This window comes from Gloeophyllum trabeum, assembly GCF_000344685.1.
Source record: "Gloeophyllum trabeum ATCC 11539 unplaced genomic scaffold GLOTRscaffold_00004, whole genome shotgun sequence".
NCBI classification, from domain to species: Eukaryota; Fungi; Basidiomycota; class Agaricomycetes; order Gloeophyllales; family Gloeophyllaceae; genus Gloeophyllum; species Gloeophyllum trabeum.
Window position 1 is genome coordinate 1,583,336 of NW_006920413.1, and position 23,328 is coordinate 1,606,663.

The 23,328-nt window shown below is 54.1% G+C and overlaps 9 protein-coding genes across 9 annotated transcripts; 5 read left to right on the forward strand and 4 right to left on the reverse strand.

The window, feature by feature from the left end:
* Nucleotides 1-25: 25 nt before the first annotated feature.
* Nucleotides 26-3,199, reverse strand: GLOTRDRAFT_73989 (alpha/beta-hydrolase; the record flags this gene model as incomplete). The annotated part of the gene is made up of 11 exons (XM_007866228.1): nucleotides 26-149; nucleotides 291-1,090; nucleotides 1,209-1,881; nucleotides 1,945-2,065; nucleotides 2,120-2,393; nucleotides 2,456-2,527; nucleotides 2,579-2,734; nucleotides 2,789-2,811; nucleotides 2,868-2,954; nucleotides 3,005-3,101; nucleotides 3,149-3,199. 11 exons carry the CDS (start codon nucleotides 3,197-3,199, stop codon nucleotides 26-28), a joined length of 2,478 nt encoding a protein of 825 aa, XP_007864419.1.
* A 435-nt stretch (nucleotides 3,200-3,634) lies between these two features.
* GLOTRDRAFT_120532 (Allantoicase) lies at nucleotides 3,635-6,170 on the forward strand (the record flags this gene model as incomplete). The annotated part of the gene is made up of 11 exons (XM_007866229.1): nucleotides 3,635-3,689; nucleotides 3,743-3,828; nucleotides 3,884-3,972; nucleotides 4,029-4,096; nucleotides 4,148-4,224; nucleotides 4,277-4,393; nucleotides 4,445-4,598; nucleotides 4,731-4,806; nucleotides 4,863-5,743; nucleotides 5,813-5,838; nucleotides 5,901-6,170. The coding sequence occupies 11 exons, from the start codon at nucleotides 3,635-3,637 to the stop codon at nucleotides 6,015-6,017; spliced, it is 1,746 nt and encodes a 581-aa protein (XP_007864420.1). The 3' UTR covers nucleotides 6,018-6,170.
* A 74-nt stretch (nucleotides 6,171-6,244) lies between these two features.
* Nucleotides 6,245-8,225, reverse strand: GLOTRDRAFT_92371 (uncharacterized protein; the record flags this gene model as incomplete). Its single annotated transcript, XM_007866230.1, has 3 exons — nucleotides 6,245-6,298; nucleotides 6,472-8,004; nucleotides 8,061-8,225. The coding sequence occupies 3 exons, from the start codon at nucleotides 8,223-8,225 to the stop codon at nucleotides 6,245-6,247; spliced, it is 1,752 nt and encodes a 583-aa protein (XP_007864421.1).
* A 476-nt stretch (nucleotides 8,226-8,701) lies between these two features.
* Nucleotides 8,702-12,386, forward strand: GLOTRDRAFT_137657 (uncharacterized protein). The gene is made up of 15 exons (XM_007866231.1): nucleotides 8,702-8,900; nucleotides 8,966-9,109; nucleotides 9,171-9,237; nucleotides 9,296-9,477; nucleotides 9,526-9,801; nucleotides 9,879-10,055; nucleotides 10,109-10,282; nucleotides 10,347-10,475; nucleotides 10,597-10,745; nucleotides 10,814-11,069; nucleotides 11,125-11,253; nucleotides 11,314-11,463; nucleotides 11,517-11,648; nucleotides 11,708-11,990; nucleotides 12,050-12,386. Exons 1-15 carry the CDS (start codon nucleotides 8,754-8,756, stop codon nucleotides 12,157-12,159), a joined length of 2,505 nt encoding a protein of 834 aa, XP_007864422.1. The 5' UTR covers nucleotides 8,702-8,753; the 3' UTR covers nucleotides 12,160-12,386.
* A 125-nt stretch (nucleotides 12,387-12,511) lies between these two features.
* Nucleotides 12,512-14,230, forward strand: GLOTRDRAFT_58566 (uncharacterized protein). Its single transcript, XM_007866232.1, has 3 exons — nucleotides 12,512-13,491; nucleotides 13,612-14,032; nucleotides 14,091-14,230. The coding sequence occupies exons 1-3, from the start codon at nucleotides 12,653-12,655 to the stop codon at nucleotides 14,109-14,111; spliced, it is 1,281 nt and encodes a 426-aa protein (XP_007864423.1). The 5' UTR covers nucleotides 12,512-12,652; the 3' UTR covers nucleotides 14,112-14,230.
* A 381-nt stretch (nucleotides 14,231-14,611) lies between these two features.
* On the reverse strand, nucleotides 14,612-15,070 carry GLOTRDRAFT_127661 (uncharacterized protein; the record flags this gene model as incomplete). Its single annotated transcript, XM_007866233.1, has 1 exon — nucleotides 14,612-15,070. One exon carries the CDS (start codon nucleotides 15,068-15,070, stop codon nucleotides 14,612-14,614), a length of 459 nt encoding a protein of 152 aa, XP_007864424.1.
* A 190-nt stretch (nucleotides 15,071-15,260) lies between these two features.
* Nucleotides 15,261-17,303, forward strand: GLOTRDRAFT_127662 (uncharacterized protein; the record flags this gene model as incomplete). Its single annotated transcript, XM_007866234.1, has 2 exons — nucleotides 15,261-15,761; nucleotides 15,816-17,303. 2 exons carry the CDS (start codon nucleotides 15,261-15,263, stop codon nucleotides 17,301-17,303), a joined length of 1,989 nt encoding a protein of 662 aa, XP_007864425.1.
* Nucleotides 17,304-19,156: 1,853 nt separating this feature from the next.
* Nucleotides 19,157-21,201, reverse strand: GLOTRDRAFT_137659 (uncharacterized protein). The gene is made up of 2 exons (XM_007866235.1): nucleotides 19,538-21,201; nucleotides 19,157-19,481 (listed from the first exon to the last, which is right to left on the reverse strand). Exons 1-2 carry the CDS (start codon nucleotides 21,155-21,157, stop codon nucleotides 19,356-19,358), a joined length of 1,746 nt encoding a protein of 581 aa, XP_007864426.1. The 5' UTR covers nucleotides 21,158-21,201; the 3' UTR covers nucleotides 19,157-19,355.
* A 227-nt stretch (nucleotides 21,202-21,428) lies between these two features.
* On the forward strand, nucleotides 21,429-23,297 carry GLOTRDRAFT_104867 (uncharacterized protein; the record flags this gene model as incomplete). Its single annotated transcript, XM_007866549.1, has 5 exons — nucleotides 21,429-21,506; nucleotides 21,565-22,571; nucleotides 22,627-22,672; nucleotides 22,733-23,064; nucleotides 23,120-23,297. 5 exons carry the CDS (start codon nucleotides 21,429-21,431, stop codon nucleotides 23,295-23,297), a joined length of 1,641 nt encoding a protein of 546 aa, XP_007864740.1.
* Between the last annotated feature and the right edge of the window lie 31 nt (nucleotides 23,298-23,328).

Here is a 23,328-nt window from a genome sequence, read left to right on the forward strand (position 1 = left end):
GACGTTACATGTCTATACCTATTTCTCACTCGAATATATGAGAGTCCAGCAGCCGTCTCCGCCTCATGAGTTCGGTCTCCGAGATGGTGGGAGTGGACGTCCCCTTGGACCCAGTCCCGCCCGACCGTCGGGGCGACGATTTACGTCCACTCATCGCGTCCTCCAGCCCCGCTATATCCTCTGGCTCGATGATAGGCCCATGCAGAATATCCAGCCGAGGGCTTGGACGACTCCCAAGCCGCCCTCGCATCTTGGGAGAGCTTGCAGGCAGCCCGGGGTCCTCGGTGGACTCTGCCGGGCGCTGATCACCGCCCTTGGGGAACTGGTCCAGAGGCTCCTCGTGCAGAGTGTCGTCCGAGCTCGCGCTGCTTGCGCCCGACGGCGTCCGCGGCTTGTCCGAGCCCTCCGTGACAGAAGACGCCGGGCTGCGTCTCTTGGGCACGAACGTTATGGGATCGTCGGTCTCCGTCTCTGATGTCAGCGGACTCCTCGATCTATCCGCGCTCCTCGAAACAGGCGCCGCCAGTGTGCTTTGCATCTGCTTGGGGATGTCGCGTGAAGCCCGCACTTGATGCCCAGCCGCGGTTCGCCCTTGGGCACCCTCCACGGCCGTTCCGCCGCTTCGTGCGCTGAAGACGTCGTCCATCCAATCGGCAATATCGTTGATGGCTGCCCGTGCCTCGCTCATGAGCGTCGGCATCTGCAGGTACCCGTGACTCCATTCCGAGTAGATGACCATCTGCACCCAGTCGTCCTCGCTCTCGGACGAAAGTCGCTCCAGCTCGCGTCTCATCGCGCTGACGGACTCCCCGCCTTCGGCGACGCTCATTCGCAGCGACTCGCCGAACTTGGCGCTCTTGCCGGAGATGGCGAGCTCAAGCTCCCTTCTCCGCGCCCGCTTCGCCTCGCGGACACGTCCAGCGAAGATGACGGTATCGTCCACGAACGGATCCTTCTCGCCGCATTGCATCAGAAGCGGCGGGAACTGTGCCAGAAGGTGACTGGGCGCTAGGATCGGGGATATATGGTAGTCTGTCGCGAAGTCTGGGTTACGGTACGGGCCAATGTAGAGAATGGCCATCGCGCGCATCTATGACGGAAAAATAGATCAGTAAGGAAAATTAAATCGACAACGTGCCCATAAACCCGGCGTACGATACTCCGAGTTTGGGGCCGGCGTCACAGCATCACGGGTATCCCGGACTTACCATGCTAGGCGAGATGATTCGATCTTGGAAATACCCGGTGCGGCTGGTCATCGTAATCCTGGTGCCAATAGGTGCTTTCTCCTTCTTCTGGACCTCGGAATCTGCCCGGGCAACCTGACGCGAAAGCTCCTGCTGCTGTTCTTCCAATTCCGTCGCGTTGAGGGAGGGAGGGGGTGCGACGCGCACACGTGCCTGGATGGGCCTATCTTCTTCATTCACTTCACTATAGTCCCCCTCGTCTTCTTCGTCCGCCATGCTGCCGGTGTCTGCACGGGCTACGTACGGGTTCCAGTCCTTCTTAAGGAACAAGTCAGACTTGGGTCTGCTCCGCCTACGTAAAGGCGGCGTCTCCGTCGCCGGCGAAGTAGGCGAGGTGAAGTTGAAGTCCTTGAACGCATCCCGCCAGCTGTGGCGCCGGCGGCGCAGCCTGCGATCGCCCACCATGGACAGCGGGCTGATATGCCCAAAATGGTCCTTTTGCTCGGCCAGCCCGGGGATGTGGCGGGAGGACTGTTCCGATCGCAAGACTTGTAGGTTCGCGGGAGACATCCAGGAGGTGAAGTTGAAGTCCAGGGCAGCGTAGTTGAGCACCATGGCAGTTGGACTGGGGAGTTGCAACGTTGACTGGGTCTCCAGGATCTTGATCATGCAGTTGACAGCAATGCATGCCCCTCTGTATCACGTAGCACGACAATTGAGAAACGCCGTAAGATAAGAGCGAGAGGTTGGAACTCACGCTGAGTCACCGGACATAATTATGCTCAGTTTCTTGCCCGACATACCGATCAGTCGACCGGCAGACTCCACCAAGACGCGGTAAGTATCGAAGATCTCGTCGATTGCGAAGGGATAAGGATCTAGAAATCGACCATTGTACCGGTAGAACAATGACAGACAATACAACAACTTACACTCTGGAGCCTTGCCATACTCGATTGATAACACGGGCTTCCCGGTACGGGCAGCCCACATACACAATCGCTCTTCGTGGTGTTCCGGAGTCATCGCAATAAACCCCCCTCCGGGCACATCTAAGATAAGGTCCGTGGCGCGACTCAGCTTGTTCTCTGGTGGTGCGAAGAAAAGCCATGCTGTAATAGGCCGCTGGTACGCAGAGTCTCTGGGCCGCGGCAAGTGTATCTTCCTCCGTACCGATACGCGTGGTTTATACGCAAGAGCACGTATCTAATGGTCATGGAAGTGGCATGAGAAAGCGATGGATGCAGGTAAAGACTGAAATATCTTACGAAGGGATGTGTTGTTTTCTCCCATGTAGTCCGAAGCATTTCGACAGTCGGGACTGCTCTGAATCGACGGAGCTATGATGACTGCATTTGAGATGCCGTAGATGTCGATGAATGCATGCGTACCTTCTCTTCCGCTTCGTTTGTATATATAATATAATATACAGAGAAGAGAATAGAACATAGATCTTTCAGCCATTTCGGTCTGATTGTCATGGCGGTAGCAAATCCTGCATCGAGACCGGTCGCGATCCAGGTAGCGCGGTAGTAAGAGGGAGAGTACTACACATCACATAATCAGACGAGGTTGTATTGTACGGGTTCGAAGACACTCACAAGGTTAGCGAGAGGTTCTGGAGCTATGTGATGAAGTCCAGTCAATTTCGTAAAGGTCAGATAAAAGACGAGTACATACATCCAAGTCCAAGGATCTTGTCAAAGTTACGCAGAGCGTACACGGCTGTAAGCGTGCTGACAATGAGTTGCCACGGCGTGAAGCGTTCTGTGTAATAGCATTAGTACTGTATGAAACCAGAGAACTGGGTAGCATACGGAGTCTTCTATTCACTCTCCTTATCCATAGGAGACGCGGCCCACTTTCATTCCCTCTGGCGAGCTGCCAGAACCAAAAGAATAGGACCAAGAATACCTGAAACCTGGTGAGCGCACGGCGCGTCCAGAGCCTACTAAACATACCTTGGCTCGCTTCCACGAAGGGCTGGGACGACCTACGAGGTGGTCTAACATGGTGGTGGGATGCAAGGAGGCGAGGAATGGTAGATGGCATAATACGAGGTCCCATCCTTGTGGCCGTCGATGAGTGCGGACGGTTTCATGTGATATCCGAGTCTGATTGCTATTCTGGGTACGGCGATGACCGTATCGCGCGTGCCCGCACAAGTCCCCAGGCGTACCGTACGGGATGCTCGTCGAACGGTGCGCTGTCAAACATTCTGAAAGGGAGACGACGCGCTCGCAAACTTGGACAGAAGATGTTAGCTGGAAGAACTACGTCGGCATGCAGAGTGTATTGAGACGGCGTATATTAGTCCCGTATTTGCCACTTTCAGCCCGACACGATTGCTTCGATCGCTTATCTGGATAACGTGGCGGCGGACTTCGCTCGCATTACCTTTCCAGGGATCCATCTGATCTGCGTAGCGGTACAGATTCGACCTAGCAATGGCGTACGAAAGGGTTCCTCTAGACAAGTCCTATGACTTTGCCACATCAATCGGTATGCGGCGCAGCTATTCACGAATAATCAAACGCCTCATAATGTGTTTACAGAACTGTCCAGTGTGGCTCTCGGAGGCAGAGTTGTTTCGGTGTCGGATGAGTTCTTTGCAGAGGCATATAATCTTCTGTTAGTGGAGGTATGCTATATCGCACATTCTCTCCGAAGAATATACACGGAAACCGGTATCACAGCCAGCACAGAGCTGCAAGGGCCAGTTTGGTCCGAAAGGAGCTATATACAGCGGATGGGAAAGTAGACGGCATAACCCCACATACGACTGGTCAGTAGTCCATTATAAATTCATGAGAGCCGCTCACCATTCGACACCAAGTGCAGGTGCATAATCAAGCTGGGGGCGGCCGGCACTATCTTCGGATTTGACGTAGATACCTCGCATTTCAATGGTAACATGACTATAATCGTGAAGGACTGATCCTGACTGAAATTGCCTCTAGGTAATGAGGCACCTGAAGTATCCGTCGACGCCCTGTTTTCGACGGAGGAACAAGAACCCCGGGTGGACGATGCCCGAGTAAGCACCTTCCGTGCATGACAACGAGAATGGATCATGACCTCCGCCACAGTGGTTTGAGATCCTTCCCAAAGTTCCTCTCGGTCCGAACTCTAGACATCTTTTCAAAATCCCTGAGACACCCGGGGTTAACTATGTGAAGCTGAATATGTACCCCGACGGAGGCATTGTGAGGCTGGCCTTTCTGCTCCTTGCGAAGTTGCGATACTGAATATGCCAGGCACGGTTCCGTGTGTACGGCTTGGTGAAACCCATTTTCCCAGACAGCGAAACGGATATCCTAGATCTGGCACATGTTTTGGCTGGAGGACGTGTAGTCTTCACTTCAGACCAGCACTTTGGTGTCGGTTCCAACCTTATTCTCCCGGGACGAGGTAAGTCCCCTCCCTGTGTTTTTATCCTCCCGCATTTGGCAGTCCACCCTTACTCGTCACATATTTTCCTGTTTTTGTTGAACCAATGGACTCTGGTGTGATGTCACACGATATTCATTAATGTGACGATAGGTAAGGACATGGGCGATGGATGGGAAACTAAGAGAAGTAGGCAGAAGGGTCACAAGGACTGGGCCATCATCAAGCTGTTAGTTCCTTTGTGTTCGTTGACTTGACGATAGCTCATGCAAAGTTCACTTCTAGCGGCGCCGCCGGCTATCTAGAACAAGTCGAGATCGATACTGCGCACTTCAAGGGCAACTTTCCAGAAAGCTGCGAAGTGCACGCCACTAACAGCACAAGCCTGATACCGGAGGACCAGCCCGAGGATGCATGGACCCTCGTACTACCCCGTACCAAGCTCGGCCCGCATCGCAGACACTTCTTCCAGCTCGAAAACGTCCATGATAGCGCGTTCACCCATGTGCGCGTCACGATATATCCCGATGGAGGAATCAAGCGCGTCCGGGTACTAGGTCGGCGAGCGAAGCTGCCTGCTGCGTCAGCCGCCGCTACGACTGCGCCTGTGACGGCGCCCGAACCCTCCGACTCAGCATCCGATATACTCGGCGCCGTGCCAGCGGTTTCATCGCCATCATCATCAGGACCGACGATACCGGCCGTCCCGTTGACACCCGAGGCATTCGCGCCTTTCGGGAAAGTTATAATGGGTCACTCCGACCCTGATGCAGTCCCCCGCGGCACTAAGGTCACGTCCGCGAATAATGGGACCGCTAGTAAATTCCACAAACTCGCGCTTCTGGAGTCGGCGTACCCGCCGGACTCAGGCGCCACGACGGGTATATCCGTTTATAGATGCTCCCCCATATCTGCCAAGCCAGGCGGTCGCTGGGAAGTAAAACTGCTGGAGCGCCACCCGTACACTAACCAGGCTTTCATTCCTATGGGTGCTGGCTCGGCTCTGGCCAACCTTGGGGGAGCTGAAGACTCGCTGCAGGCTCCAGGGAAGGCCTATCTCGTCATAGTCTCCAAAAATGGGGAGGACGACAAGCCGGATCTGAAGACTATGCGTGCATTCATCGCAAGTGCTGGCCAGGGTATAGTGTACGACACTGGCATATGGCGTAGGTCTTTCCCCGAGACTAGTCATGCTTAGTAACTGAGGATGCGCGCTGACTTGCTCTCTTGCCCAGACCATCCTATGGCCGTTCTTGACACGGTAAGGAGGGAATCGGATTTGATGTTGCAGCCCTGGACTAACCGTCTTTGTCTCGCATACAGGACATGGACTTTGCTTGCGTGGAGACTCAGATAGGCAACGGGGATAAAGCAGACTGCGAAGTGATTGATTTAGACGGCTCGGCAGGCTATCACGCCATCCAAATACCCGCTCTATAATACACTAGCGCGACAAGATGCATAGGTGAATAGAAACGCACTGGACCAGGATTATCGCAGAAACTGCACGATGCGGCGTGCTCACTCATCACCTTGCATGTGGACACCTGTTCGCGATTCTCGATGAATATCGGTCGATTAGATCGATCACCGGTCAGCAGTAGCCTCATGTTGGTATCATACGCATCGCACTCGACACCTGCTTGAGATTTACTCTCGGGCTCAAGTCACCGTTCCATAGACGGGCGCTGTTCGAAAGTCTCCCTCTCTCGCTTACTCAACTAATGAGGATGTGACGGTTCCATTGATAATGGAATGATAATTGATGGATGTCATTTAAAATGAAAGACGTTATACATCGTGTGACATATGGTATTGAAGAGAAAATGAAGCAAACTGCCATGTCCTAAACAGAAGCATCTACGTCCACACAAGCCGTACCGTTAACACTGACCCGAGCACAAAGCTTTGAGGGCGCCTTGGCCCCGTCAGTAGGCTGAGCGTTGGCATTTCCGGACGCGACAGGACTGGATGGAGTACCAGCGGAGTCGGGGGCGGGTATATTGTTGCTCGCAGATGACGCGTCGGGGGAAGTGGCAGGCATGCTAGCCGTAGGGAGGTTGTCACCGGCAGCAGATACGCCGGAAAGACTGGGCAGGCGAATGGGAAGAGCAATGGCTGGACCTCGGTTTCCGTCGTTCGAGTCTCCGCCGTTGCCGCTGCCGCCAGTCTGCGAGCCTTCAGAGGACGTCGAACCACCATTTCCAGAGCCGGTAGACGGGCCGCTTGAAGTGTCCGAGGAACTTCCACTTGGCGAATCATTGTTACTGGGGCTGCCTGACGTGGAGCCGCTAGGACCACTCGGAGAACCGTTGTTGCTAGTGCTGCTCGATGTCGCACCGCTAGGACCACTTGAAGAGCTGCCCGTGCCGCTCTGACCAGTCGCGCCGCTGTTGGAAGGACTGCTTTCAGCGGGATGACCTTGACCACCGGACTGGCTGGCGCTGTCCGCTTGAGGCTGAGCAGTGTTGCCATTAGATGCCTGAGCGCCGCCGTTGCCGCCAGATCCGTTGGTGTCCGCGGTGTTGCTTCCATTAGCGGGCCCGTTGGTCGATCCTTGAGTATCGCCACCGTTGCGGCTGCCGCCAGTGCTCTCGTTGGCTTGAGGTTGAGGGCGGGAGGAGCTATCGCCGGAGCCGTTTACGTTACCACCGTTGCCGCTAGCGCCAGTGCTCTCGTTGGCTTGAGGCTGAGGGCGGGAGGAGCTATCGCCGGAGCCGTTTGCGTTACCACCATTGCCGCTACCACCAGTGCTCTCGTTGGCTTGAGGCTGAGGAGGAGGGGAGCCGCTGGCAGATCCATTGGTGTCCTGACCTTGAGGTGATCCCGCTTGACGGCCGCTTCCAGAGGGAGGTTGACGGCCGCGATCAGCACCAGTGTGAGGAGAGTTGGATTGAGAGCCGCCTTGCTGAGCTCCATCTGCGCCGTTCGCGCTACCAGAGCCTGCGCCATGAGTCGGAGCACCGCCAGAAGTCTGGCCGCCAGTAGAGCCAGATCCAGTATTCGCATTGTTGGCAGGGGCAGGAGCGTTCCCGTCTTGCGCACCGCCGTTGGCCTGTCCGCCGGTGCTACCTTGGTTAGGACGGCCATCGACATCTAGGCTGCTCAAGATGGCTGGCAAGGTGTCCGGGGTATCGCCGACAGGTTTGCAAGTCTCGGGCATGGTGCGGGTCTGGGTCTCGATGCACTTGCACAAGAGACGCAGGAAGACGCTACGACCGATATGTTCCGGAGCTTGGGTCTGATTGTTGACCGCCTGAGTAAAGTTAGCCGCAGGATCCGTGTAGTTGACGCCCAGAATAACGCAGAGGTTGGCCGTGATCATGGTATGGTTGTTTGCGAGGTCGCCGATGGTAGAGGAACTGTTGAAGCTGATGTTGCTGACGATAACATCGGACTGCAACGGCGAGGCAGGAACAGAGTTCGTCTACGAAACATTGCATCAGACTTGATGTGTATGGCAAGGGAGAATAGCAGACTCACCGCGCTGGGTTGAACACTGACGGAGTTCAACTCGTCCCCGACTTCTCGAACAGGGTACTTGTGCTTGGCATCGAGGTCAATAGCATGACCAGAGGGCATAGCCAGCGCAGAGGTCAGAGACCCAAGCAAGAACGAGACACCAAGCAACTTATGGAAAGAGTGCATAGTGATGTGTGGTAAAGAGTGGAAGTCCCGACGTCGAGAGGATGATGGGAGAGGGGAAGAGAGGATGGAGAAAGAAAGACGAATGCGCACCCCTTATATACACCTGAGAGGGGGCTGACACGGCAGCTGGTTGAAGCGGGCGGCTGCCGTCCAAGTCGTCATCCAGCTGCTACAGCTGGACGTGTCAGCCTCCCTGTCAGTCAGCTATGAAACGGTGCTCACCTTTGCTCGCTACCACAACATAGAGCGCATACCAGATTATCTGCAAGACGTACCTCGGATACATTCCGTACTTTTTACTAATACCTGTTGATATAAACGCATGCGTAGGTTTGCCACAGCGGCTTCATTACAAGCTTCATTGATCCTGCCTGAGTGTTCGCGGGAGCCACAGAACTGAGAAAATTCGTCGGAGTTTGAAACGCGCAGTAGCCTCAAGACTTCGCTACATCGTCCGCCTTCTTACTGGCCAGCGTGCCGTCTGTCCTCAATTCGAGCGAGTCGGAGCGACGAATCTTTCTAATCGTTATGGAGTCACGGAAACGAACGCATGCCGAAGATGCAGACCCTGTAGTGACGAAGAAACGCGCGGTGTCGAATGGCTACGGATCGCCGACCCGCGTGAATGGCGTGGCCACAGAGGTGGATGAACCCAAGGAGAACGATGAACTCGAGGTATTGTCTCACCAATGGCATGCAAGAGGTCTTGAGTGCTAAGGGTATGATATGTATGTGGTCAGTCATTCCGCAAAGAGGCCATCTTTCGGCGGATGAAGCACTATTCTCGTGAACATGAGAGGAGCCAACATCGGATAGAGGAACTTGAACGACGGCGGAATGCATGTGAAGCAGGGTTATCTGCCATCCAAGCCTGCTGGACGCAGGTAAACCACAGTCATTCTATACCGGGACCGCTCCCTGACTATGATCTACTGGTGGGCGTAGTTAATTGACACGATACGACTACTGGTCAAACCCGAGGCATTATCCTCAGCCAGTGTCGACACGACAGGTCTGGTTTTTAGTCTTGCAGCTTCTTTGACGTGTCTGATCGGTGCAGCATCTCTCAGGCCTCTTCGACATGTCGACACATGTGGACTCTGAATCATCGCCTGAATTGGAGAAGGCCCTCCAGGAGCAGATGAATGCCACACGGGAGCTGGTAGCTTCATTTGTTCAGATGGGGTCGCAGACACGAGCGGCTTTGTCTGCGGATGATATGTACATAACCTGTCAAAAGGCTCGTACCGAGGTAAGTGCCATCTACGAAGGTGCCGCTGGAAGCCTGATGAGTCTGCAGTGTACCGCTCTTCGCTCTGAGGTACAAGTAATGCGGGCCAGGCTCGAGGATGCAGAATCGGAGAAAGAGAATTATCACTCGCGCCTGGTAGCCGCAGAGAACCGTTTGGAGAGATTGTCTAGTCGCACTATTCCCCAGTCCGACTCCCGCTCTAGTGCCCCGCCAGAGAAGCATACACCGAAGGAGGAACCGGTTGCAAATGCGCCTTCACCTACGAAGGTGAAAGTGGAGGACGTACAGATGAAGGATGAGAGCGATGGACAACCACCAACTGCAGTAAGTGGTCCATCATTAAGACGCCGAGTACTCCCATTCATTTCATAACTAACTGTCATTGTCACTGACGACTGTAGCAGCACGGAGAAGCCAGTTCTCCGACTGAGGACACCATGCCAAATGGTACTGGGCGGCCGAGTGCTGAGGAGATGGACGACTGGCGAGAGATTGCTGCGATGAGGGAGAAAGAGATTCGTCGGCTAGAGGAAGAGATAACCGCGCTCCGGGAAGAGCAGCTCGCCCTCGCCGTGGATGTGGGTATCATACGTAGAATGAGTCGCTCCACCTGGCTGATTGTATCCTGCAGCAAAAAGTGCCCTCAGACGAGACACTTCAGAAGATGCCGTTGTGGAAAGCGGTGTATCAGGAGTTCAGTCACGCGACCTGGCAAAGGTCGGATCTTGAGGAGCAACTCAAGAAAGCCCAGGAGGAGGTCAGTGAACTTAGGGTGAAGCTTGCAGAAGAGGCGGAGAAGGGAAATGTACGTCTAAATCCTTCAATTGATGATTTCAGTTTGCCGTTGACACCGCCCTCGGTCTCACCAGGCTCAGGTTGCGAAAATCCAGCAAGAGTACTCGAACGTGATAGCCAAGCGCGACGCGGATCTCGTCCGCCTGCGAGAGCAGCGGGATCAGCAAGCGGCGGAGCTGTCGGAGCGGAAGCACAAGGATTCGGTGAAGCTCTCGTCTTTGGCGGAGTATAGGAATCTCGCGCAGTCACGTTCCGCAAGTCATTCATTTTTTGCTCGCGCGGGCAGGATATCGGGGCTGACACGCTATTCGTCCGTGCATGTAGGAGCGTGTTGCTGCGTTGGAGTCTGAGGTGAAGAGGTTAAGGACGAGGATGGCGGCGTCGACGGGTGATGAGGATCTCGTTGCGTTTTTGTTCAGCGATGAGTCTGTGCACGGGAAGACGTATGTCGATGAGCTTCGGACCCGTCTTGAGTGAGTCCTTCCTGATCGCAGCCTTGGTTCAGTCTCATTCATGTGTCACTTGGATGATATCTTTTCAGAGAGGCCGAGACTAAGCTCAGTGCCCTGCAAGAATCCCTGTCTTCATTGAACCAAGAACATCCCGACGTCGCTCAGCATGTGCAATCCGAAGCCGAAGCCCGCGAACAGGTAGCGCAGTTAAGCAAGGAGCTGGAAAAGTATCGTTCCATATACGGTGACGCTTCTTCTGGCTCTTCCTCGGATTCTCCTGGTCAACTTCGGGAGAAGGAGGAGGAGCTTCAAAAACTGAGGTTGCAGTTGAAGCAGCAGACGCAAGTGAGTTATTCGTTATACGAAAGTGAGGATCGTTGTCGACATAGGGTCGATACAGGCTGAAAGTGCGCTGTACACTGAGGTGGAGAAGTTGTCGGCTGCTTGGGAGGCGCTGGATAAGCAGGTGAAGAACAAGGTCTTCGATCTGTCTGCTCTGGAAGAGAAGCTGTCCAGGGCACTCGCAGACGTATGTGGCCATCGTTGAACGTGCTCCGTTATGATTCACTAAACTTGGCGGTGCATGTAGAGAGCTAAGATCGAGAATAAGTTCTACGCTGCTATGCGAGATAAGGAGGCTGTGGAGTTCGAGCGGAAGAGCTTAGTGCGGAATATCGAGAAGAATGGGAAGAGCATGGAGTCGGTCATTGCGGCAGAGAAGAATCTGCTCGCGCAGGTGGTGCGTTGTCTCTTCGTCCCGATCAAAATTTTCTTGGTGTTGATTTGCCGCAGAAACTACTGGAGGGCGAGCAGGCAGAATCTAGGAAGATAGTCCAAAAGTACGGGCCCGAGATCCATAGGTTGACGGACCAGCTGAAGGACTACGAGTTGAAATTGGAGGCCGAAAAGACCAAGGCTGCGCAGGTACGTACATACGCCTCTATCACTCCCGCTTCGGATCGTCTGACTGCTCCCGGATTTAGTGCAAGACGGAACTCAAGCAGATATTGGATAAACACTACACGCAACAGGCAGAACTGCGGCGCCGTGAGGAGGCGATTAGGAGGAAGGAGAAGGAGGTGGAGCGGCTGCAAGCTACAGCGCAGAGTAAGCTGCGCAGCTTGTCGAGCCAGGGAGGTGCCAAAGGGAAGGAGCATGAGCGGGAGGAGGAGCTGCAGGGCGAAGTGGACAAGCTCATGAGCGTGCTCAAGTGCTCTACTTGCAGACAGAATATGCGGAATGCGGTGATCACCAAATGCATGCATTGTGAGCTACTTTCGCGAGTTGAAATGTTCGGACGTATACTCACCGGTTCGAATTTGTAGCCTTCTGCAAGCAGTGCGTGGAGGCGCGGATATCGACTCGGCAACGCAAATGCCCAGCTTGTAATCTGCCCTTCGGCCAACAGGACGTGCAACCACTGTACTTCCAGTAATGCTCTATCTTGGCGAGTGTACGTAGCTGGTGCTCCTTGCTTTCGTTGCAATTGTCGCTCCTTTATCCAGGCAAAGGTGTATTCATTAATGATTCCAGACGCTGTGCTCACTTATGTGCCTTATGTTTATTTCGTTCCTATATCATCTCCGTCGTGGCTCTCTGTGTTGTCTTGGTTTTAGTTAGATCGTATTGTCATCTAGTGTCATTGTTATATAGTACTCCGCTCTCCTCTTGCTCAGAGATGTGTTTCTTCCGGTCAAAGAATTACCCAGGAAGGCAGGTCTCCTGCCATAACAGGGAACTCATTAGAGTCAGAAATTTCCAAGCATTTGTTCGGAACGTGGCCTGCGCCTCGTCTTCCCGAGGAACTTGTGGCTGCTCTGAGCCTTACCTAGGGCTAGCACCTCTACCATATACCAGAGGTCGTGCCCTCCTCCTAACTAGCTGTCAAGTAGTCATCGCCGTCGGTGACTTTTGATCAGCTGCTCAAAATGTTGCTCGTCCGACTTTGCCGCTGTCGACCTGTTTTCCGTCAAATCCCGACTTTCCTCCGTGCATATGCTACTACAGAACAAGCTTATATCCCCCCTGCCCAACTAGAGGATGTCGCGCCGCCCACCTACCGAAATAACCCCAACTCATGGCGCAGGAAGGACAAGCCAGCCTCGCCAGCCTACTACACCACCCGGCCATCCTTCTACGAGACCATAGCGACACTCAACGATGCGCTTCAAGCTGCTCGTCTGGCTCTTCGTGACCGCGGGCTGTATCCACTACCGGCACACGCTTTAGCTGCCTTGCCCGAGTATCCGACCCTCTACATGAATCAGGTCGACATGGCCGCGACGCTCGCGGACGGCCAGCGCCTCACAACCACGAGACACCGACGGGTGATAGACATCCTGAGCGACCTGCACGAGTGCAGACGGATCGCGCGGGCGGCGGCGCTTGCTGATTTGGAGAGGGGGCTGGACGGGGTGATCGAGGTGTTCGAGCGGCCGAACAAGGAGGCGCGGCTTGCGCAGGGGAAGAGGAAGCCCGTGGCGTTCGACGAGTATGGGCGGTCGTATACTGTGGGCCGGAGGAAGGAGAGCAGTGCGAGGGTCTGGCTGATTCCTACCGTGCCGTTTGAGCAGCAAGTGTCCGGGGCTCCGTCTGGGCTCGCCGAGGAGGGGAAGGAGAGCGTTAATGACCTGCCGGTCACGCAGATCTTGGTGAATAATACGCCCTTGCCGCAGTACTTCCCCCACTTGTCGGACCGAGAGGCTATCCTCAGGCCGTTCAAGGTAGCGGGTGTACTCGGCGCTTACAATGTCTTTGCATTGGTCAGGTGTGTTTATAATTTCCGCTTTTCCTAGAGGATACAGCTCAGATGTCGGCCTAATGCATTCCATACTTGTGCTAAATCTTCCGTGATGCACATCACAATCTCACCTTCCCTTTCTTACAGAGGTGGCGGAACTACCGGTCAGACCGGTTCTATCGTAACTGGTATCGCCCGGGGAATACTGGCACAGGAACATCGCCGCGCCCAGCTCATCTCCGAACACATCCAAACCAACTACCTCGAGCCTATAAACCGTGAGCTGGCGGGCGTCGACCCAGCGCTGGTGGAGCGCATGGAGACCATGGGCTCAGACATGACCATGAGCATGGCTGATCTGGAGCAGATGAACGAGCGGGCGGGAGATAGCGAGGAAGGGCGGGTGATGAGCCTCGTCAGGGCACGCAGGGAGAAGCTGGAGGCGGTGCGGCGAGCAAGGGAGGCGGCGGAGAAGGTCGAGCTGGTGCTGAGGCGGTCGAAGCTGGTGCGGAGGGACCCGCGGATGGTGGAGAGGAAGAAGACGGGCCTGGCGAAGGCCAGGAAGCGAGTGAGTGCTTTATTTTTTCTAGGGACGAAGGGAGGTGCTGATTGGACGTGGCCTGCAGTATGCTTGGGTCAAGCGGTGATGCGGGGAGGTACGGATGCTGCCCATTCTTCGATGGCTGGGTATCTTTCAATGCTTTGCAATGTTATGAATGCATTAATATGGCAATGTTCTGCTCTGTTGCGTGTCATGGGAGTCCAGTCCATCGAAGATATCTGTATGTTGTGCCAGGGTGAGCCCTCCGTTCTTTCTACCTGACTATACGCGCCGTTTCCATCCCGAAGTCAAGGCTCTCGAGGTCCAGGACTTCACGATTGGCTCCCAAGTGATTGAACCTTGAAGCCACCAACTCCGCGCTCCCACCGACTATGCATATAATCAGATGTGTGCGCAAGAGGTGTCGTTCTCGATCTACTCCCGTAGGTCATGGCATTGATTCATAGCAAGAAACGCAAGCAGATGGGATACTAATACAATGTACAAGCGTTCACAGACCCACATCTTCAGAATAAAGCGCTGTGTGTATGAAAGGGGTATTGGAAGACAACCTTTGAGCAAGGTTCAACGGCTGAAAAGATAGACTCACATTACGCGTGCCAACTGCACCGGATACCACCTCGGCTCCTGCTCCTCCATGCCCAGGAACCTGAGCAGTTTAGCCACCACCCGCTTCGAATTCTTCAGCGCCAGCGCCTTGTTCTCCTCCGAGCCATCATCTGCGAGGACGAGAACCTGCTGAACCCCAGCATCCGACCTAGCGAATGGTAAAGCCCATCGAGAAAGCCATAGGTCGGGCACACCAAGGATACAGAGACCGGGTATCCTGTCGATTGCGAAGAACTTTGAGACGAGGACTTGGGTTTCGTCGGTCTCGTCGAAGGTGGGGTGCATGCGTTTGCAGATCATGATGCCGAACCGCTTCAAACAGTCTTCTGAAAGACAGATGCCGTACACGTTTTTGGGGAAAGGTGCTGATGGGGGGCGCCTCGACTCGAGGACTGCGAAGGTTCGTGCTCTCTGCTCTGCTTTCGAGGCCGACATGGTGGTTGGAACTTGGAAGCTGGGAGGACTGCTGCAGCAGAGGCAAGACTAAAGCGGAAAACCACCTTCCATATATGGGTCGTCGTCACGTGAGTCACACCTCTGTACCCTCGACGCGGTTCGTGCGCGTCTTGAACCTGTTCCTTACCTCCTCTCTTACTTCCCTCGTGCCCCTTTGTACTTGTCCGCAATGTACGGTACTATCGCTTCGACGAACATTGTCGCATTCTCGGCTCGGCTTCGTCTCTCCCCTGCCCACTCTCCCTGGTTCTGCGCAGAGCCAGTGCGGCCAGTCGTTCGTCGAACCAGCGAGACTGAAGACAGCTACCAATACCGCAGGCGAAGGTATCTTGAGGACATGGGCAAACATCTCATCCGCCGCCGGATCCGACTGGAATTCGAGGCCATCCTGGCTGCCGACAATGCAAAGCTCGAGATGGTTCCCCGCGTTCGCCGTGTCTGTCACAATGAACATCTCGAGGCTTACGATGGCTCCGGAAAGCTGATCTACGGCAAGCGTAGACGTGACGGCTACGACCGCAAGGCTGCAGACTACGGCGTGGACGACTCGAGGCCTGATCTCGTGAAGCGTTGCAAGATCTCCCGCGCGCAAGAACGTGAATCGCTCATGGATCTTGACATCATCGTCCAGCATGAGAAGGGCGAGTGGTTGAACAGCCAAGGTAGAGAGGTTCGTAGACTAGCTTGTGCCACCCTCCACCTACCCTGACTAATGCACACCCAGATCGTTGTCAGGCTGTTCGCCGCACCTTTTCTTCCTGCTTATCTGCCTGTAATCGAGTCTAGTCTCTCTTTATGTCTTCCCGCTGATGTCTCGACTGTTGTCACCGAGGATGCATCCGAGCACGACGAGTCTTCCGAAGGCCGGTCTAGTTCCCCCCCTGTCCCCGACCAGATCCGCGATGCCACCTTGCATGCTCCTGATAATACTACTGGTGATGCTTTGGCTGGTTTCTCCGACGATACTCCTTGCATTTCCGAGGCCGTCTCAGAGGATGCCGACCTGGAGGAAGCCGGAGACAAGACTTTTGTGCGACGCTCTCCCGCGCGGAAGACTTGCTTGGCTACTCGTAAACGTCTCTGTTTCGCACTGAAATGTCGACTGAAGTACAGCAAGGACGAGGCTAAGGATCAGTTCAACCTCAAAGGCTTCACGGATGCTCGTCATGTGCCTGCTGAATTCCTCGCCGGGCGCCGCTGGGACCGCAAGGGAGCTCTCGACGATCGCCACTCTCCTGTCAACATCGTGGACAAGGCTCGCCGACTTCGATTTAAGCTGGCTCGTCAGAACCTGCGGCGGTACTTCAGGAGCAAGTGTTATGTCTTATATCCGCCCTTCGACTTCAAGGCTTTGGCGCTGGATGGTATCTTTCCAGCAGACGACACGCGCCCGTGCCCCCTCCGGGAAAAGCGACGGCGTTGGGACGCGATACACTTTTTCCGCTGTGAGAAGATGGAACATGATTGTCGGAGATACGAGGCCCAGCTCGACCAGGAGGGTTCTGACTGCTACATCGGCCCAACAAGGAGGAACCGCAAGCGAAGCCACAAGCGTCGCCCGGACGTGGCTGGCGAAAAGTCAGTTACCCGCCGCAAAATTCGCGAAGCGCTGAAGTGTAAGGAGACGCCAGTGGAGAGGACCGCCGAGGAGGCTGCTATGATCGAAGAGCTCTTTGGCCCTCTGCCCGCTGTCGATCCAGTTCCGGAGGAACCTGCGAAGATGCCGCTGTTCTTGCTTGATTCGGACGATGAGAAGGAATTAGGGATTAAGAGGCAACAGCCTGTCGCCATGCCTTTTGTCTGGGGAGGCATTGGTGTCGCGCCTATGTTCGCCAATGAGGAGGAGCCTGCTTCTGAGGACCTTACTGATCCTGACTTGGTTGGTGATGCGCTTGGCACGATGTCCCTTGGCAATGACACTGTCAACGATGCTCCCGTCGACGACGCAGTCGAGGGCGGCCCTGCTGTCGGTTGTGACCAAGACGCCCTTCATGGAACCCTTGAATGTCTGGATCTGGATGCTCCTGCCCCTGCTGAAGCTGAATACGAGAGCGAAGCTGTCGCTGCCGACCCTCTGGATGAGGACGGCCCTGCCAATGGATGCGCTCAAAATGCACTTCTTGCTAGTCTCGAACGTCTGGCTCTGGACGCTCCTGCTGTTGCTGACGAAAAACATGATCAAATCGACGAGCTTGCAGATACTGGTCTTTAAACTATTGGCGACGAATACGGGTTTGAACCGGACGTTGCGGCACACCTAGCGGCGGTCAGTCTGCAGGATGGCGATGATTCCAATGATGAACTCGGCTGAAGACGAAGGTGGACTCGAATGGTATTCTATAATGATTGTTGGTTTCAAGAATGTACGGCGCCGAAATCTACAGATCCCGAAACAAAGGGACCAAAAAAATCGCTATGAATTCAAAACTATAAAAAATAAGCGAACCTGGAGGGCGGGTGCGGTGGGGATGTAGTGTGTCGCGTGGTGAAGGGCTCGAAAGCGATTTCTTCTTCCATTTAATTCTATCATTTCACGTTTATCATTTAGCCATTTCTGTGTTTGATATATTACCTTCTTCTTACTTCCGTTCCTCGCCTTTGATACGCTCCTTTCTTTCCATTCTCCGTTTAATTGGATACTTCAGGGTTGTGGGCTTTCAGGACGATCACTCATACAGGTACGCAATTATTCCTGGCCTACGCGTGTTTCTCTGACAGGAACTGTTTATCCAGGCTCTTCGCTCGTTCACCGCGACTTCCATTTCAACGTCGCGGGTCGAAGCTGGCGCGTGCAGATCCCTTTGGCCGGAGTTACCTGTCAAGTTGGAGGAGGTTCCTTCTTGAAGCTGCGAGCCTATTCTTGTTTTTGATCCGCGGAACCACCGACTATTAGAGATCACCTTCTCGTGAACCCTAACAGTTGTCAAACGACCATAATGCCAGGTTCGTTCTCAGGAAATTGCCCCTGTGCCTGTCGATTAATCGCAGTTTCGCTGCCAGCGACTTCCGGTGCATCATTCAACCTGCTTGCGTCGACTGTTCAAGTGCGACACGTCTCCGGCCCATCTCTTACTCGACCTGCGTCTAGACCTTACCGGCCTGAGTCATGTTTCAGCCACTTTTGTCTGTGAAGGTGCTTGAGAAGGTAGGAACCTTTCTGCGAGCTTACTGATGAGTAGAACTTTGGTATGAGCTTCCGAGGCGAAACGGCTAAACGCATGGCGGGGCCTCGAGGGCAACGTGCGTTCGCGGGAGGAGACGGTCGACGTCGGGGACGACATCCGGCTTCAACCGTGTTATCTCAAGGTTAGTCCTCTGCGGCCATGCTCCGTGCGGTTGGGATTTGTTACTGACGGCTAATAATTTCAGACGTTTTCTATGTGCACCAGGGGGATACAGTGGAGACCCTCTTGATTGATCACTTTTCCGGCAAGTCTGACTCTTGATTTCCTTTGAGAAGTGTTGCTCACATGTGAAACCTACCGTGAGTGGAGGGTGTCCCTAGGGGCATCCTCCGCTCACACTGCCTGCAAAGGCATCCCTCCACAGGTCCTTGGTCGATAGCTAGGTTCAACACTGGTCCGATTTGGTGCACACGTATGTGCTTCTTTTCTCTATATTCTGCGCAGAGTTTTCTGATGCCTTGTTCAGTGCGACATCCCAGCAATCCAAGGAACTGACTAATGTCCCTACAAGACAGATCGACGACAGCACCCCTGGGACGCGCCTAAAGCCGCACGAAGCCCCTGCCTCCACCGCTGTTTTGCCCATGAAGAAGCTATGACTACCTCGTTCTAGTCGGATGTAAGTTCAAAGTAGGTTCTTGTCACTCAGAGTACTGGATCGGGTCTTGTCGGCGGAGCATGGCTACTGGGTTGGTCGCTCCAGGCGTTACTGTTGGGTACGAGATCGTCAATTCGCCGGAGTTTCCGCAGAACACTGGTCCTTCGCGATTGTGGATGTCCGCTTCAACGTGCACTCCTTAAGTGCCATTGGTCTGTGGCCTTCAAGGATAGGTCTCGCGTCATGCTTCAACCGCCTACGATGGCGTCCTAATCCTGCACCCTGGAGTATCATCTTTATTCACCTTTTATTATACGTTCCCCTGATACCTAGTAATAATTATATTACGCTGATTGGTTAGCTAATCTCCTTGTATCTCATTGTAATTCTATTCTTGCGTGTTTCAGAGCGTTCGATACGACAAAGATGAGGATAGCATACGGAATGTGGCAAAGGAGTTGCAGTGAAGGGTGCACTTCGATCAGAACCATCCCCGCGGGTGATGGATCCAATCCTCGAATTGAATACACTTCGGCTTGAATATATCGCTGTCGGGTCCTCCGCGCGGTCGTCCCCAGATAGGCCATGTAGGCACTGAACAGACACTCTGCGAGGAGACTTTGAGATACTCTGTAAGGAGTAACCACCATCGAAAACACTTACATCCCATCCGCAGACTTCGTCGCATCGTACCCACATGGGCCAGTCCAGCCAGTCCATGAGTTCGCTGACCTCTTGACCCCAAGCAGCGGCAAGTTCTTTGTTCTTCTCTATACTTCCCGCTTGCATAGACGAGACGAGAATCTGGCCTGCCATTTGACATAAGTTGTGCAGTACTGTTTCGATGCTTGCCTTAAGAAGTCGCTCTTGAGACGTTAGGAGATGCAGAGGAATGGTGATTGTCTGGCCACTGGTACAACGCGACATAGTGGGCGGGAGCCAGCAATCTGGGTCGGACTCGTTGAAATAACGGGGCATATTTCCTGTGTCTAAGTACGGATCCAGAAGTGTGTACGCCAGTAGACGAACTTCCTCGACTTTGGCGGAATCATTCCTGTTTTCATCGTCTCGCAAAACCTCACGCATCTGCGCAAGACGGTCACCCCAGTTTTCCATCACATCCCATGCTTTGAGGTTCCAATCGATCCCACGGCGGGTCCACAGGTCGTCCCTCCGTAAGACTTCCTCGAGTTGGTCCACAGCTTTATTGACGTCTTCCTCTGAAACGTTGGCCCAGACACGGTGCTGGACCATGGACGACCCTGTCCGTGTTGGAATTAAGCTGGTGAACTGGGGGTCATAGAAGGTGACCAGTCCAGATGTAATGAGACGAACGTGAGGCTGGGGTCGCTGATATCGTCGAGTAGCAATTCGCAGCCACTCGAACCCCGAGGATGCGACGTAAGGACTACGCTCCCATCTATCCCAAGGAGGGCGACGGCCGGAGCCAGGTCCACGACGAGGGGGTCGAGTCGGCAGCTCGTCCATAGCCACTACCTCGTTCTTCACCATCACGCTAGTGGTAAGTTCGAGTTCATTGAGCTGCATGTCATCTGTCGGATGCCGAGGAGGCGGGAAGGGGAAGGGCGCGTCTTTTAGAGGCGGAGTCTCGGGCGCAGTGATGTTGAGGTGAGAGATGAGTTCAAGACCGACGGAAAAGTCGCACCACATCACTTCGAAGCCCGCATTCATGCGGATAAACCCGTCGACGTCGAGCCCAGAGTCCTTTACCCATTTGCAGAGCCGTTCGGCGCGAAAGTATTCGTCCCACCATCCGCGTCCGGGAGGAGGGACCTGGCCTCTGCGTTCGATCACCACTTCCTGGGTGTCGAGAGCTCCATCGCCGTTTAGTACAGCACTTTCGCCGTCAAAGTATAAGACCTTTAGATCCCGCTTGGCCGCGTAAGTGGAGAGATGCGTCCCGTCGCCCCATGGTATGCCGGACATAATCGAATACGACATTTCAGGATCGAACGCGAGCCACTCCGGGCTCGGGGGATCAGACTTAACGGGTCGAGCATGATAGAGGAGCGTGAATGCATCGATTGTGGCGGGAACTATCGTATGCCCGTGTGGGTGCAAGTTATTCGGGAGTTGCTGGAGGAGGCCTGCCAGGGCATTGAATATGTAGTTGGCACCAGTTAAGTTGCTGGAGACTTTGAAAGGTGCAGCAAAATATCCCGTTCCAAAAAGTTCCGGGTGCGAGAACACTGGAAATTGGAGGTCTGCACCCACAACTTGGAGGGCACCAGTGGCAAGCGGTAGGACGTCTATCCAGCGCATATTCGGCGCTGTCGCCGATTTCTTGGAATTCCTTTGAAGCCTTCAGTACCGCAGTACCGACAGGTTGTAATAGGCGTAAAGCAGGCAGACACCAGAAACATTTTACTATCACTGCTATCATGCCAGTGGCAGCGTGTGGCGGCCTCCGCAGCAGCCAATTGTGGCCAATTTCAGAAAGTGACTGGTATCCGGGGGACTCTCCGCTTAGTCATCTCGGACCCCCAAGTACAATAGTCGAGTCAGCGCTGTGGCATCCGTTGACGACGCTCTCATGGCACCCTCACATTCGAATAAAGATGAAAATCTAGAACCGCCCAGGATAACGCCTGCAGGTGCATGGAATGTCCAAGTGAGCTTGATTTTTTTCGGAATTTATTCTATTTTCTGCGGTGGCTAAGGGAGATCAGACAGTGTCGGTCGGTTGCAAAGTCTACATCCGACGTCAGAACCCCGACGGCGAGACTGAAGAACGACTAGCTGAAATCCTCTCTATCCGAGAGAAACTCAACAACCCTTATGCTGCTCGTACAAGAGGGGCTAATGCCGCGAAAGAGGATAAACCGGAAGACAAATACGAATTCTTTGTGCACTGGGATCAATTTAACAAACGTCTCGACGAATGGGTCTCTGGGTCTCGGATCGTCTTGAGTAGGGAGTTGGAATGGCCACGTCCCAAAGCGCAGCCGGGGAAGAAGGCAGGGCCGGGGCAGAAGCACCATGGCAAGGCGCCACGCTCGAAATCTGTGAAGAAAGCTGCTGGTAGCACTGTCGCCACACCTCGGGCGGGCTCGGTCACTCCTTCCCTCGCTGGCGCTCCCTCCACGCCTACACCTACTGGGAAGGCGGCGAATGCTGCTAAGTTTCTTGGGCCCTCCTTGAAACGGAAGACTTTACACGATGAGCAGGAGGAAGAGGAAGAGGGGGACGAAGATGCTGAAGGTGACATGGACATGGATGTCGACGCCGAAGGCGAGCAGGAACAGGAGGGCGAGTTCGAGCTCAGCGTTGCAGAAGCTCCTACGGAGCCACTCCCTTCCGTCTCGCAATTCAGTAAGGAGCAGGAGATCGAGAAGCTGCGGACGTCTGGATCCATGACCCAGAGCATCTCAGAAATCGCCCGGGTGAAGAACTTGGACAAGCTTCAAATGGGCAAGTACGAGATTGACGCATGGTACTTCAGTCCGTATCCGCAAGAATATGCCCACATTCCTGTCCTCTACATCTGCGAATTCTGTCTCTCCTACTTCGCGTCGCAGTTCATGCTTGCACGGCATCGAAGGCGATGCGACCTACTGCACCCTCCCGGGAACGAAATCTATCGCCACGAAGATATCTCTTTCTTCGAGCTCGATGGGAAGCGCCAATTAACTTATTGTCGAAATCTTAGTCTGCTGTCGAAATGCTTTCTCGATCAGTGAGTGGACGTTGTGCTTAGAAGAACTGTCATCAGGCTGAACTGTTCCTCCCAGCAAAACGCTGTATTATGATGTAACACCATTTCTGTATTATTGCATGGTAAGCGCAGTGCCGTAGTTCTTGATGTTCCATGCGACACCTAGCTTACTCCGGTGACAGGTCCAACGAGACAGCACGGGGTGCCACCTCATAGGCTATTTCTCCAAGGAAAAGGAATCGGCCGACAATTACAATGTAGCTTGTATTCTTACTCTGCCCCAATACCAACGCCACGGGTTCGGTAAACTCCTCATTGAATTCTCGTATGAGCTCAGCAAGAAAGAAGGCAAGCTCGGGAGCCCGGAGAAACCGCTGAGTGATCTAGGCCTGTTGGGTTACCGGGCATACTGGGCGGAAACGATCGTTGACCTCTTGCTCAACACCAATGAGGATATCAGTATCGATGATATCGCGCAGAAGACATCCATTACACATCAGGACATTATGAATACGTGCGTAGTGCTCTTCCTCACTCTTCATGAGGATACTTACGGCAGAGCTTGTTAGATGCACCACGTTGCAGTTGTTCAAGCATTACAAGGGCCAACATGTGATCTGTTTATCCGATGCTGTCCTCGAGCGGCACGAGAAGGTGAAGAACAAGAAGAGACGGCGGATACATCCTGAATGTCTCATCTGGAAACCCCCGGTCTTCACTAGAGATCAATTGCGGTTTGGCTGGTAAGGGAACCACGGAAGGACTGTTGTACATTATA